This window comes from Tachyglossus aculeatus, assembly GCF_015852505.1.
Source record: "Tachyglossus aculeatus isolate mTacAcu1 chromosome 12 unlocalized genomic scaffold, mTacAcu1.pri SUPER_6_unloc_1, whole genome shotgun sequence".
Lineage (NCBI taxonomy): Eukaryota > Metazoa > Chordata > Mammalia > Monotremata > Tachyglossidae > Tachyglossus > Tachyglossus aculeatus.
In genome coordinates, this window is record NW_024044828.1 from 14,742,416 (window position 1) to 14,758,529 (window position 16,114).

Sequence of the window (16,114 nt, forward strand, 5' to 3'; positions counted from 1 at the left end):
CTGTCTCTGCCTCGACCCAGGCCCAGGGTGGGGATATAGTATCACCTCCATGCCCTGGGAGTAAGAATGGGGGAAACAGCACTCCTTGCTGGGAGGGATCTTGACACCAATTTGAGCTAGTTCTGCCCTGGGCAGCAGGGAGAATCAAACCCAGAAATAAATATCATCCTTACTGTAATCAAGGCTTAACAAATTTGGAATTTTAGTTTCTTTCTCCAGTAAGAAGACCAGTCAGTCAGTTTGTAGTTTTTGCCTGTGACTGTGTTTGTGTGTGTATGTGCTATGAGTGGCATGTTTCTTTGCTTTGCGATAATGTCAATACCTCTCTACCTCCCACTGCTTGGTTTGCTACTTACCCTGTGATGTCCAGCGAATGGGCCACACAGTGTCCCCAAAGAATCACAAACCTTGTAAAATAAGAAAATGATCATGATCAAGGTCATGATGTAAAATGTCACCTTGCAGGTCCAAATGTTTACCAACCAGTGCTTTTTTCTTTTTTTTTTTTTTGAACCCAGCTACAATGGAATGGGCAGGTCGTTATATGAGGTGAACGGTTTTAATTTGTACTTAGTTGCATTAATTGGTTTTTCCCCTGGGTGAAGAGGTTAGTGGACAGTCTCAGGGCCAGCAATAATTTTTTTTGTATATTTATAGGAGTGATGTGTAGCGCTAAAATGGATGAGCACAAATCAAAAATAACGTTAATCCTTTTACCCCTCTAATTTTTATAAAGGATAAATTGCCTATTTATAAATATGACCATTTGTGAAATCCTTTTATCGTAAATCCAAATTTTGTAAACTGTTTGATCGCAGCTTACAAGTAGGCCTAGGAAGGATTTGGAAAACTCATCCTGTCTCAGTGGAGCCTGCTGCCTCTCGAAGAACTGGCAAATGAAGTAATTGCAATGAATTCCTTTTGTAAAATAAAGCAAGTGACGTGTATTGTTCTGTCCAAGTGAATTACTGTCAGGCAGATATAGTACACTTCTTTTTACGAGTGTAGTCCCTGCTGGGCAATGTTTACTGAAGCCATTTGCAGAGGGTTCTAGTACAGGAAGACTTTTTTGTGTTTATAGAAATCCCAGAGAGGTGGGACTATTTAGTTCCCTCCCCTTATTGATACTCTCTCCCCACCTGGAGAGGAGAGGTGGAGAGAGTGTCAAGCAGAAGATAGCTAGGTTTGTGTGCCACAGGTGGCAGAGAAATCTTCAAAAAGAACTGAGCTTGGCTAATAGCTTGGATTCAGACATTTGGCATTTCTGACATTGGAAGGAAAAGTCACACTACAATTTGGCTTCCCTACGCCTTTCTTCTTCTTTTTTCCCCATTTACTTGTAGTTTGTATATTATTCATTTATTTAAAATCTCATATATAGAAGCATTATTTCTAAGCATGGTCCTCTGAACTTTTATATCGGAGCTCTGGCTTAATGATTGCATTTATTAAGTGCTTACTATGTGCAGAGCACCGTTCTTGGCTTCCATTCCATGCGTTCCAAATAAATATATTTTTTACTCTAGATAACCAATTGCATACTTATAGTTCTTGTACTGTCATTGTGATTGGTACTTAAAAATCTGGTCAGGTCCTTCAGTATAATTGTCCCTATTTTACAGTGATTCAGAGAGGAATCCAGGGTGAAACAGAATCTGTGGCAACATTGGCATTATAACCCTATGTTCTATAACCTATGTTCTAGCCAGTGACTTAGCCTCATGAGTGGTGTGGGCTTTCTGTAATGTTAATTAATTAATGCTAATTAATTCTCACAGCTTTCTGGCTGAAACAAATGCTGTGGCTGGGACAATATTAATTAAGATTTGGAAGATGAATTATAACTATTAAAACTGAGTTTATTACCAGAATATTTCAACGAAGTGAGCAGAAGAGAGGAGTCCTTTGACTCTTTTGAACCAGAATGGTAACCTGTTGTTTCTCTTTTTTCTCCAGTGAGTTTAAAGTGAGAGGAAGTAAACTTTGACGCACCTGTAGGTTTGGTAGAAGAGAGAACCTTAGAGAAGCTTCAATGCCTAGTGGAAAGAGTCAGTCTTGGGAGTCAGATGACCTGGGTTCTAATGCTGGTTCTATCACTTTCCTGTTTTGTGACTTTGGGCAAGTCACTTAACTTCTGTGCCTCAATTTCCTAATCTCTAAAATGGGAATTCAGTATCTTTTCTCCCTTCTACTTAGGCTGTGAGTCCTATGTGGGATAGGGATTGAGTCCATTTAGTGCAGTTTGGCAAACAGAAAGAGTTTAACAAATGCCACAATTATTATTAGTTCTTTTAACCTGCTAATGGGAAAGGCTGTTAGCTAGTGGAATAGGTTACTCTGAGGTGGGAACCATTGGGAGGACAGGAAAAGGGTCAGCTTAGGGGGAGTTTCAGTTCTGCTGTTATCTGTGGGTATCCCATTTAGTTCCCCCAGGTTAGGGAAGAATTTACCAGCTCTCCTGTTCCATACTTCAGTATGTTGTTCAGTGTGACATCGTGTAGATGTCCAACTGAGGCTCTGAACCTAGAATGTTTCTCCCAGAGACTCCCTCACCTGTCACCCCTTCCCCACGGTCATTATGTTCCCCTCCCATGTCCTTGTTAACACAGGCAACTGAGGCAAGTGCTTTCAGTCTTAACAACCCCTGTCTTGGCCTATCCCCTGCTGCCTTCCCCAGCTGGGCCCCTGGGCAAGCGCCTGTCCCTTGGGGTAAATGCTTGGCAGCAAGTTAGAGTCACTGTCAGAACTAAGAACAGGATCCAGGAATCCGCCCTTTCGTCTCCATCCCAACAGCTACTACGTTGATCCTAAGAATGTACATCCTGACTCGACTACTGCATTCTACCCTGCTTTGAGAGCTTTCCAGCCAGGAAAGCTCTCTATCATTGCCATCCTTTGCTCCCATCCAAAACAATTTGATTATTCATTCTCTTAGTTTCCTTAAGTTCGAATTAGATTAGGGCATCATCTGCCATCCAGGGAACAAAATGTCTGGGAATGGCAGCTGCCAGTAATCAGCCAATCAATCAGTGCTCTTTACTGAGTGCTTATTGTGTGTAGAGCACTGTACTAAATGCTTGGGAGAGAATTCATTAATTGGTAGACACATTTCTGCCTACAGGAATCTTAGTCTGGAGGGGAAGGTAGCTTTGATTGGGTACTCCAACTTATTCCATGGTTTTTAAGGAGTTTTTCACCTTTCTTTTTGCAGCAATTAAAGAGAAGTACATCGATTGGACGGAATTTCTCATTCGTGATTTGACTGGTTCTCGAACAGCACCCGCCAATTTACTGGAAGGTGTATGTATTACATTGTTCTATCATTTCTCTGTGACTCTGAGTTGTTGCGTTTGTACCTGCTCAAATCCTTCAAACCTGAAGGGGAGAGCCATAGATATTGCAATGTCTTTGGGTGCAAGTGACCCTGCTGAAAGTATTTCCCCACTGTGTATCTCCTCCTGAGCAGGGTGAAGCAGATGCCTTATTCTTATGGTAAAAAGCCCCCAAATGAATGACTGAGCCTTAAGCATGTCATCCTGTCCTGCCCACAGAGACAGGTGAGCACCTTCTCACCCACGAGATCAAGCTACTTTTTTCTTGCTGTCAAATTAATTTGTTCCCTAGTCACCAAACAGATTTATGTTCTCATCCATGGTTTTAACCCATTTTTGTCTGGTAATGCAGCGACTTCAATGTTTAGAGGTTCCAATTTTATGGAATGTCAGGATTCCAACATTTGATGCGGAACACACTTTGTAGAAGATACATCTCACCGCATATTAGTAAATAGACTAATGTCCTGTAGACTAGTAGTAGTGCTTGGAACTGTATGTGCTGAACTTTAGATTCTTGGGTTAATCCTAAAGTAAAATATTCACTATAACTGAACCATTTAAACCCTTAGGTAGTGACAATAAATGAGTAAGCCTTTACTTACAAATCAGAGGGGAAATATTTAGCTATGAAAAATATGATTATGGCCATTATAATTTGTAGGAATGAAGTTATACATTGTACTGAAGAAAAATAGCATTACATGGCTTATTTTGAAGCCTAATCATTTTTAGGCAGCATATTCTGACAGATTGTATTCATATACTTACCACATGCCACAAAATAGCTAATCCAGTAATAACATTACTGGGTTAAAATGTGAACCTTTTTTATGTTTTAATTTTTCTTTTACCCAGTTCTCCAGAATCTGTCTTTTAGGAATCCCCTGAAAAGGCAAATCTTTTGGTTCAGTATACTCAGTTCATGAGTAATTAACTATCAGGAAACATCATTCCTTTCCAATGTAAATAACCCATTCTGCTTGGTTCCTTGCTTTATGGATTCAAATAGAAGGGAAGTCTTGGGACTCTAAAACAGTGCTTGTTTTAAGAATAATGGCTTCTGGAAGTGTTCTTTTTATATTATTAATATCTATTAGGTGGGCTTTAGGAACATTATTTTATTAATCCCCATGAGATCCATTTTATTGGGTAAGGAGCCATAATTCTTTCTCTGGATGAGCACACTTTTAGATTGCCCTGGACCAGTGAGGAATAGCACTCTCTTTTAACATTTGAATCATTCAGAAGAAATCTTTACAGAAGGAGGTGTGGGGTTATATTGTGAGAGATGAGCACAAACTGTTATTTTCTGTTTACTTTTGATTTTGTTGCTAGAATGCAGACGTGGGTAAATTAGTGTGTGTGTGTGTGTGTGTGAGAGAGAGAGAGAGAGTGTGTGTGTGTGTGTGTGTGTGTGTGTGTGTGTGTGTGTGTTGGGGGGGGTATATGGAGGTGTGTTGTGTGTGTGTCCCAGGAAGGGTCGGGGGAGGTTGGGAGGGTAAGACTTTCCAGATTGTTTGCAGTACCTTGGATGATGGTGGGACAAAAATGTAATCTTCTGCTGTCATCTGTTTCCATGAGAAGTCTTTAAATAAAGTTTAAAATAAGGAGTTTTGCTTCTGTTTAAACAGCCTCTGCGAGGGAAAAACCCTGTAGACCTCATTACAGTTGATTCCTTAATAGAGCTTCAGGATTCCCAGAACCCCTTTCAGTACTGGATAGTTAGTGTGATTGAAAATGTTGGAGGAAGATTACGCCTTCGCTATGTGGGATTGGAGGAGACTGAATCCTATGACCAGTGGTTGTTTTACTTGGATTACAGACTTCGACCAGTCGGTTGGTGTCAAGAGAATAAATACAGATTGGACCCACCTTCAGGTAAAGGTTGACAGCTGCAGTAACTTTGGAATGACTACCGATTTTTTTTCAGCAGGTGGTAAATGCAAAATTGCAATTTCTCTGCATTTCTCTTTGACTTTGGCACTTGGGAATGACGACGAACACAGAACCGCTGGAAATCCTGAATGGTCTTTGCTGTCTTTTTTTTTTAACTTCTTGGCGATCAGCAGGACCCAGATTGGGGTCTGGCACATCAGCCGGAAGCCACTCTGAAAATGCCCCGGTCATCATCTATGGGTTGGAAAACTTCCTTGACTTTTGTGTCATCTCATGAATGGAAACTCTTGGAAGAAAAGTGTCATTTGACTAACTTGCTAGTATTAATGCTCACTAAACATTATCTAATGATGGTACCTAAGGCGTTGTATAGATTCAAGGAGACAGGATCGTACTTAGTCCCTGTCACACATTGGGCTTACAGTGTAAAAGGGAGGGAGACAGATATTTCATCCCCACTTGACAGGGGATGAAACTGAAGCACAGAAAAGTTAGGTGATTTGCCCAGGGTCACATGGCAGGTAAGGGATGGAGCCAGGATTATTCTCCCAGTCCTGGGCTCTTTCCAGTAGACCTCATTGTCTGGAAGTGATCATCTTTTGAAGAAGATTTCACTCATGCAGTTGTTATGTAGCCAGAGGGATTGCTGAAGTACTCTCTATGTGCAGAGCCTTGTATTACTTAAGGATAGCCATAGAAGAAACGGGATATATTTCTTACCCGTAACAGAGGAAAACACATAAACATAAAGACACAAATGTATTAAAATGTTAGTCACAAAGTCAAATAGACCTAATAAATATATACATATATATATATATATGTGTGTGTGTGTGTGTGTGTGTGTCTGTGTGTGTGTATATACATATAAATATATATGTAAATATATGTATAATATACCAGAAATTGCTGAAAAGTGTAACCAGTGTGACTAGCCAAGTGGGTTAGTCGGAGTAGACCCCATGGACCAGGTGAATTTTTAAAGCAAGCTTTGAAGGAGAGAAGGAAAGGGAGAGGGGTTGAAGAGGCGATGAACCCAAAGCTAATGGAGATCCCAGAATAGCTCAAGGATTGTGAAACCCTTAGACTGGAGAAGAAATGGTTTTGCATTCTGCCTTTCCTCTGCAGAGGTATTATCGGCCTAGAGCAGCTTTTGCAAGCGAGCTTTGAAAGTGTTCACCCTCCATATCTTTCCCATCTGTCTCCGAAGGTAATACACAACCTACTAGTACTCAGGTAGTAACACACTTAAAATCAACCTTCTCTGTTACTGGCACCTGCATGCTGGCAAGTGGCCAGATGAGAATTGTGCCCATTCAGGCTCAGCATCCCACAGCTCTCTGATTCTATCAGTCCTTGGGAGAAGTCTGAAGTAAATTCAGGGGCCTGTGAGAATTAATGGTGCTGGAGAAATGTTATTTTCCTGGGGGTTTGTGGATCTCAGTATTGAGCCAAAACCCGACAGAGTAATTGAAGAAAGAACTGACAGTTGTCCCTGAACATGGATTGTGGTGAAAACTTCAGCTTGAGTAGCTAAATTTTCTGGACTCTTCGTCCAGGTTTTTAACAGAATAAACCCTGGCCTCTTCTCGCTTCCAAATGATCATGTTTGGGTTCGGATTTGTGGAGAATTTTAGAGGTGGAAGATGGCTCTCTATAGCAAATATTGTTTTGGGGAGTATTTAGCAGGAAGCCAGGAAACCCATTTCCACTTTGGGTAATTGTGGAGTCTGATAACAAGCAATCTCCCCAGGCAGGGAAACAAAGGGCCTGTCAATGCTGCAAGTCTTTCTCAAGACAGCTGTGTAAATCTTAACTCAGTATGTAGTTACTTTATAAATCTAGGGGAAAAAAGCAGCTTTTGACTCCTCTCTGAATTATAACAAAGCAAAGAGTTATGATTGGGGCACCTTGTGTTGTTCTTCTAGCTCAAAACACTGTCTTAGGATGCACCCTTATCCAAAGAGATTGAAGTGTCACTGCCCTCTTTCCCAACAGGGTGGTAACAATAATAATAATAATGGTATTTGTTAAGTACTTACTATGTGTCAGGCACTGTTCTAAGCCGCTGGGGTAGATACAAGGTAATCAGGTTGTCCCACATGGGCCTCAGTCTTAATCCCCATTTTACATATGAGGTACCTGAGGCACAGAGAAGTTAAGTGACTTGTCCAAAGACACACAGCTGACAATTGGCGGAACAGGGATTAGAACCCACGACCTCTGACTCCCAAGCCCGTGCTTTTCCCACTAAGCCATGTAGCTTCTCAACCAATGGTATTTATTGATTGGTACTTCAATCTCAATCAATCAGTAGTATTTCTTGAGTGCTTGTGAGTGTGGAGCAGTGTACTTAATGCCTGGGAGAGTGTAAAAGAAATAGGAGACATGATTCTTGTGCCCAAAATCTTATAATCTTAATTTCTGTCAAACTCCAGTCACTCATCCAGTAGTATTTACTGAGCATTTATTCTGTGTAGAGCACTGTACCAAGTTCTGGGTATACTGGGCTGGAGTTACCAGCATCCCTTATATGCTGGACACCTTTTATTATTTGCCAGACATTGATACCATATCCACTTATTCTATTAATCATTTTTGCCCTATAGAGACCCTATAAACTTTTAAACAACTTCCTTTCTAAATCACTGTAACCGTGTATCAGAAGAGGGATGGAAGGGAGACAGAAAGTTGGAGGGAAAGGAGGCATCCATCAAAGACCTTTTTCACTCCAGACATACTACCCTCTATGGTTTCTTTACCAATTTAGTGAGGTGCCCAAGTCATAATAATGCTTTAAATTTATATGGCATTTTAATTTTCTGTGAGGCTCTCACATTACTTGTATTTTCTCCTTCCAGTATCTGACATACTTGCCTCTTGCTATTTTACACGATGAGAGTCTTAGTTCACCTCGCATTGCTGTCTTCCAGGGTTTAGCAGCAGCCTAGAAAATAGAAACTAACATTTCTCTTTGGAGACAAAATGGGAGTGGTCCATTAAAAGGAAGACAACCTCATTTCTAAGTTGTTTTCTGGATAAGGATAAATCAGGACTCGATTCAGTTGCTTAACACTGCCAATAAACACAAATTGACATGGGGCATTTTGTTAAATTACCTGCAACACTGTCATTTAAAAAATTATTTATGCCCCCTAAACAGTGCTGTTTATTGTCCATAAACTTACCAATGTAACTGAAGTGCCTCTATCTAATGAATTGCTCACACACAATATTGCTCATCACTTATCCAAGCCATTAGGGGTTAGCCTACGGTGCTTAGAGTGTTGAAATGCTGAAGAAATGGTTTGTAAAAGCCTCTACTTCTGAAAAGTCACAGTGATGGGCCAGGAAGAAAAATGCCACCATGTAAGTTAAACCTGTCAGCATCAAAAAATGCCACCATGTAAGTTAAACCTGTCAGCATCAGAGAGGTTTTCTGGCCTAAAAGTGAAGTGACTTTTGCCCAGCAGTTGAAACACTGCCGAGTTTATTTACTATCCTCAAAGTGGTGGTGCATGTTGAGAAAACACTTCTGTCAAACAGTACCCTTTGGGCAGCTTATTTGCTTGGCTGGGATAACTGGAGCCTCCCCCTTTAAAATTGCAAGTGTGAGCATCCCCTGAAAGAGTCCAGCTTCTGCTGTGCAGAATTAGATTCCTACACAGAAATGGAAGGTTTGGGAGCAAGAATTGTTCTTTGCTAAACCAGGCCTAGATCATCTGGAGTAGTGTTTTAAGATATACAATCCCCCAAGGCCAAAGTGCAAAGATAAGGAAAATTGGTGAGTGTTTGTCAGGTTGAGAAATGCTCCCTGATGTTTTCACTCCCCCCATAGGAGGACAGAGAAGCAGTGTGGTCTAATGGAAAGAGGTAGGGCCTGGGGGTCAGAAGATCTGGGTTCTAATCCCAGCTCCACCACTTGCCTGCTGTGTGAACTAGGACAAGTTGCTTAACTTCTCTGTGCCTCAGTTTTCTCGCCTGCAAAATGGGGATTAAACATATGTTCTCCTTTGTACTTAGACTGTGAGTCCCATGTGGGATAGGGACTGTGTCTGACCTGATTGCATTATACCTACCCCAGAGCTTAGCACATAGTGCTTAAGTACCACCATTATTATTATTAGATCCAGTGAACTCTTCTGATGAGGTAATCTGCACACACATCTTGCCAAGAACTCAGAGTAAGGGGTGACTCCCATAGTTCTGAGAATCAAAATATATGTCTGTATGCTACAGAGATGACATGTGGAGAATTAAAAATATAGCCCCAGAGGTTTATTGTTGCCTTTTAACTGTGCTTAAATTCATATTCATATCCTAACTCTCAGTCAGAAGTAGTCTAGGTTGATATAGTGATGGAATACATATATCCACTTCCAGTGAATGCTTCAGCAAATCCCATTTTGATAAGATCTTAAATCTGTACAGATTAGAGCATAAAATTCCCCTGCAATTTCAAGACTAGGCAAAAACAGGACTCAACAATTTCTTTATTTTTATTTTCTCATTTAGTCTGCTAACTTGCATTAGTCATTTTTGTACATGCATGTCTTCCTGTGGGAAACCCGTGGTGCATTAACAGCAGCAGTTCAGATGTAAATATTAAACTCATTTGGACAATTTTAATTTACCTTTTTAAGGCTCACACTGACTATATTTAGCATGCAGAGAGTTTTTAGATGTAATAATCAATCTGTGGTAATAACTTGTGACTTCCAGCAACAATAGTCTTTCTAGTATAGAAACACATTAGATATTAAGTTCTTCATCAGTGGGTATTGTTTCCTAGATGATTTATGGCATTTTGGGTAATGAATCACTGAAGGTTTTGCTAATGTGACTAATACCATTAAACCCCCTTTGGAATGCTAACAGAAGGTATGCAAATTTTCCCTGTTCAAGAGCCCTATTAAGGCTATTCTGCTTTTCCAGTGGTATCTGAAGTTGCCGCTAATTTCTGATTGTGATGTCGGCAGTGAACATGTATTGTGAAGCAGGACTGTTTCAGTTGTTGATTGTGTAGTAGGTTGTTGGGGAAAACTAGGGAAGTAACTATTCAGGAGGTAACACATGGAGTCAGAGGAATTTCTTTCAGTCCTCATATCTGTTGGATTTTTGTGTTGTTCTTGATGCAGAAATCTATTCTTTGAAGATTACATCTGAGTGGAAATGTGCTCTTGAAAAATCCCTTAATGATGCTGCAAAGTTTCCTCTTCCAATGGAAGTATTCAAGGTAAGAAAGCTCAAACTCACCTGGAAAAAGAGGGAATGGGGCAGTGATTTTTAAATATGGCATCATTCCAAAACTGTGATCCCCATTTTAAGATTATTCCTCACAGATTGAATGCTACAGAATGGAAAAAAACTCAGTTTTTCTAGTAAATGTCATTCATGCACATTCACCCCCCAGATCACCCTGGAAGCAGGGTTTGGACATTGCTGTGTCAGTGAGCCCCACGGACAGGAAAGGCCAGTATTAGCCTAAGGCTAGTGTACACTGTACATCCTGGGGAGGGAGATGAGGGTGGTGGAGAGGGTGGGAGGCAGGTCAGAATTGTCAACAAGATCACGGTCATTTTTATAAAGCCCAGATCCAAGGTGAAGTCCTGTGTGAGCAGGGAAAAGAAGTGGCTAAATTCATGTCCAAGATTTCACCTGAGCTTCGGAGCCATTCTTTATGAATGGTTTTCCAAACCTCCCAGGGAACACCTGAAAATAAATCCTAGCATGCACACGTGTCCACTTCCGCCCAAATTCCCATTTCAGACACATAACTTGGAAGATTTTTCCCATTTCCATGTTTAAAGGGGAAGTAATGTTTAAAAGTCTGTAAGCATTCAATAATCCTGTATCCTAAATCAGGGATCACATCATCTTGGCTTCAGGCAGCATTTCAAAAAAGAATCTGAAAGTTTAATTGTGGTTTCTTGTCTCCTGCACACCCTATGCTTAATAGGCAGCAGGTTGTATCACCCTTCCCCCTTCTCAACTATATGCTATGGCTGTGAAAGTGTGTTAAATGTTCAGTTGGTTTGAGGTAGAGAGTTGCTCACAGAAGTGCTTGAAGAAAACCCTCTTGATGGGAAATCTTAAAGGAATTTTAGGGTGGTTGTGGTTTTAACACCCGCCAGAGAGTTGGACTGCTAGGAGACAACAGTGTCAAACAGAGCATCCGGGAATGGTGACACTTTTCGGGCAGAGCCATCTGCAAGTCTGTGATGCAAGAGAAATAATCAAAATCCATGCCAGTCACTGCAAATTGCCAAAGCACCATAAAGGAGGATCTAAAATATGTGCAGTGGGAGAGGAGTGGCTAGCCATTAAAATTTCACTGCCCTTAGCTTTATCTTGAAACAAGGGTAATTTATTAATATGCGTGTCTATGCGCACACACATAGGGTATATTTTGGACAGGGAATTCAAGAGACGTGACTCCTTTTGTAGGGCTAATAAACTCTACTGTGCTCCACTGTTTCCGAGAAGAGTAAAGGTGTGGAGATGTTTGGTTTTCAGACATTTGTATCATGTGATATCGTATTTTAATAAGGAAAATTGGTTGAATAGGTGCTAGTTGTGATGTTATGAAATGGACCTCAGCACCCCATCTGTCCTGCAACATGGATCCTTACCCAATATCCCAGTTTTCTCTGATTTCTGTGACTCTTTTGAGACTGGCAGATTTAGAATATGGGGAACATACAATGCTGGGAAACAGCCTGATAGTTTAAATTATTTATGTTAATGCCTGCCTCCCACTCTATACTGTAAGCTCAGTGTGGGCAGGGAATGTGTCTACCAACTCTGTTATATTGAACTCTCCTAAGTGCTTAGAACAGTGCTCTGCACACAGTAAGTGCTTAATAACTATGACTGTTTGATCAATTGATTGATTTTTGTAGGCTAGCTAAGTGCAAAGTGGAGCCAGGATCTCTGCTTTACCTATCCTGTGAGCATGCTTTGTAACCCAATGGGAGTTGCTCAAAACCATATAACTACATTATAGCGCTTATAAAATTAATAATAGATGATTACAAAATATTATGTTTTCTAGGAGATTTAATGAAGAATTGTAATGCATATTCCTTTGAAAATGTTATCCAAAATCAATCCTCTTGAAGTTATGTAATATAATGAAATATCATATAATCCCTTATAAGTCTTGATCCTCTTATTAATGGATTTTGTATTTTGAGTTGATGTGGTATAGTACAGGTTTATTCTTCAGAACAAGGATTGATGAAGAGAAGTTACAAATGAACAAATCCTCATGAAGCCTTTTCTTTTTAAAAAAAATAATCACCGTATTTTCTTAGTTTGAGAGGTCCATATATATTTTCTGCATTGTCTGAATTTTACTTGGGATAATTTTTTGGTAGAAATTTCTAGCAGAGTGAGTCATGGAAGTTGCATAAACTGCACCAGATTCTGCCATTCAGAAGCATCCGTTTCCATAGACTGAGAGACTGTCCTATGAGACTCCCTCAGTCTTTAACTAAGTGGTGCGAAGTGAACACTCCAATTTTTAAGATTTAAAATACTGAAAATTGACCTACCTCACTTGTGAGTGCGTAATGTACTCACTGAAGCTCCTTGTTCAATTTGGGAGGGGAGGAAGGACGTGACGGAGTCTGAAGTGGGAGCAGCAGATGAGGCAGACGGCGAGAGCCAGCTCCGGAGAGCTGGGGGAAAAGGGGCTGAGAATTGGTGAGAGAGGTAGCTTGGTTTTCCACATGCCCCCACCCCCTGGCTCAACTCTCCTCAGCTGAATCTCTTCTTTCAGCTTTTCCCCACAACCCACTTCTCTCCTTCTTGGAACATCTCTCTCCCTGGCTCTCCTTGCGGTAGCAGCAGGTTCTTTGTTGATTGGTCGGAGACTATGGTGCATGCTCAGTATTTGAGATAGCTAATCAGCATCTTTACTAGAAGATTATGATGTCCTTTTGCCATTAGGAAAGTTTCTGCCAACAAGGGTCATTATTTCTCCACAGGACCCTGTGCCATTAGAAACGTTTCTGCCAGCAAAGGTCATCGTTTCTCCATAGGACAACCTATTTCAAGTTCTTTTCACTATGGTACAAGGAATCTGTATTTGGATTGAGCTGTGAATCATCCCGGTTGTGTTTTGTGGTGGGAAAGTGCCATAATGTTCGGCCGAGAGGAGACACACTTCAAATCAGAGGTCCTTTAACGGCCTGAGATGAGCACTGTTTCAGGGCCTTTCTGTTTGTTCTTCTTATGCTTTAGATGGGATGGACATTTTAATGGATGAACCCCTCCAGCCAACAAAGATCCCCACCATATAGAAGTAAGAGCTTGTCTTGCCAGAGTCTGGGTTTTAGCTCTTCCTTGTAACAAGTATGCTTTCAACAGTGCCATGAAGGCACCATCCCCATCAGAAGGGATGCCCCAAAATCTACTCTGGCTGCTCGTTATCCCTTTCTATATTAGAGTGTAAGCTTCTTGGGGACACATATTACTTCTCTGTTAGGTGCTTCTCAAGGTCTTAGTATACAGTGCATTGGACTCAATGGGTGCTCAGGAAATGCTACTACTGCTAGAAGCCATGATCAAAGCCAGAGATCTTTTCTGCCATGGAAAATAGGGATCTGTATTTAGCTACCAGATCCTTTCTTTCTGTACTTTCACCCTCCAGTACTTCAGGGAAAGAAAGAGGTCCTCACCACCAATTCCGTATTTTCTGCAGGCAACTGAAGCATCTTGTATTCTCAGAGGCCAGTGCCTGGCCTGTCCTTTGAAGGCATTTGGAACAAGTCCCAGCTACGGAGCATCTGCTCCAGGGAAACCTCAAATGGACCGCAGTGCAGAGCTGGCTGCTTTGTCAGCCTGGCTGGAACTGTGTCAGGGCTTGGATAAGCTACTGAGGACCAGGCTTTTGTCATTTGAGATAATGACTAAGATGGTGCTTCATCCTCAGGATGAACCGTGTGAGGCCCACCATATCGATCAGTCAGTGGTACTTACTGTGATGTGATCCCTACCCTCACAGAACTTACAATCTAATGTGGGAAAATGGTCATTAAAATAATTCAGTAACACATCAGCTTGGTCAGTGCATGAATGGAGATGCCAAGTAGAAGGTTCCGTAATCCTCACCTCACCTCACTTGTAGAGCTCTCTAGATTCCTTATGCAGTTGTAAATGTCAGGATACTGAGCTGGTTGATGACTGGGCTGCAATTAGGGCAGGGACCTAATGGCTGTAATTAATGAAATCTTAGCCACCTTTAGCAATCCTCTATCAGACATGTACCTGGCTGTGAGTTTTGGCTGCCGTTTTTATTTCCTATTTTCCTCCTTTGTTCATTTCACCCCTTTCCAGAAGAGTTAGTGAAGCCCTTCTCTTGAAAACAGCAGCACCTAGAGTCAGTGAAGGGTTTTATGCTTCTCCCGAGTCATCTTTTTCCTTATAATTTATGTAACTTCATCTTCCCTCTTCCTAGTAACTCCAAACCCACACCCCCCACTTGCTAACCCATTTTAAATTCCAGCTGCTTCCCCGGTAACTGATGTATCTATCAAACAGAGAGTCTGCAAACGAGGAAAAGACTCTCCCAATCTGCTAGCTAATGGAAGCAAAACTATTTTTGTCTCCAAAGGAAATGCAAATACATCAGAGAGAGAAGAAACTTTGTCAAGCCAGTCTCATTAATAAGCCCCCATGTAGGTAGGCGGAAAGAAAGAACATTACTTGAAATGCCACTAACAATCCATTATCCATTTTTCCCCCTTTAAAAAGTGACATCGTTTGAACCTTTGCTATTTTCCCCCTCTGGAAAAATGCAAGAAATCTTGCAGTTTGTGCTTATGAGTCATTTTGTCCCGGTGAAGGAACCAGTAGCTAAACAAAGACAGTCAAGACAACCGTACAGGACTCTCCTCAGAAGACGAGAAACTTGTGGAAACTCATTAATTGTTTTTACTTCTCCACTACTTCTTTACTTTCTAAGCATTTCAGATGGTACATAGAAAGATTAAGAGAGCTAAATGTGCTAGGTATGACTGCATTGTGACCTCTGGTGAAAGCTATGTGATCAATCAAAAATGTGGCCTAGCCGTAAATATCCACATTAAGGGGAGGAAGTTTGAAGGCAGCACAGGGACATGTTAAGGATAAAATGAGGTCGAAGGGTATATGATGCTTCAACAGCAAGTGTCAGACTTTGGAAAGTCACAAGATCACCAGTGGTTGAAAGCAGGTGTGTTTCAGGTGGTAATCCTTGCTCTGTGTTGCCTCCTGTTACCTCAGGGAGGGAGTGTGTCGGTAGGTTAGGTGTTCTAATAGGTGCTTTCTGGCCCAGATTGGGGGTAAAGGTGCTGTTGAACCCTTGGCCTGTGTGGCCCTGCCTTTAACTCGGCCACCATTGCTGTCCCCATCTCTGACTCTCTCTCTAGCCGGGTGTGGTGGAGGGGATGCCAAAGGGACCTCCTGAGATCTCAGAACATCAAGAGTTTGCTCTCTGTAGCAGGTTTAAAGTTTAGCTGCCTCATGCCACTCTTGCCATCCAGTTGAAGATGGTCTCCTCACTGGAGGAGGGGCTAGAGCGGAAGGAGGTGTACGGAAACCGAAAATGCAAACCAATCTGCTAGAGGATATACATTCCTTTTACCAAAAGCTCCAGGCTGATCCAGTAGGTGGCAATGGTGATGGCTCCTTCCCCCTCGAAATTAAATTCCAGCAAGAGGCTGGGCTCTGCAGGTGTCTTCTAAGTGAGTGTGTGCAGTGTACTGTTCAAACCATCTTCTGACAGACACCAACACCCTTAGCTACCATTGGGCTAGCACTGCCTGGACTTTGGGGAGGGGCTCTGGGCTTGTTTGAGTCCCACCAAAGGCAGCCGAGGAAGGCGTTAGTATAGCCAT

At 41.6% G+C, this 16,114-nt stretch overlaps 1 protein-coding gene across 1 annotated transcript in view; it reads left to right on the plus strand.

The window, feature by feature from the left end:
- The window catches only part of SFMBT2 (Scm like with four mbt domains 2), a 129,609-nt gene that overhangs the window by 43,882 nt on the left and 69,613 nt on the right, over positions 1–16,114 (plus strand). Inside the window, exons 4-6 of the mRNA XM_038741150.1 lie at positions 3,212–3,300; positions 4,967–5,213; positions 10,370–10,467. Coding sequence (XP_038597078.1) covers positions 3,212–3,300; positions 4,967–5,213; positions 10,370–10,467 — 434 coding nt within the window. The remainder of the gene's footprint in view (positions 1–3,211; positions 3,301–4,966; positions 5,214–10,369; positions 10,468–16,114) is intronic.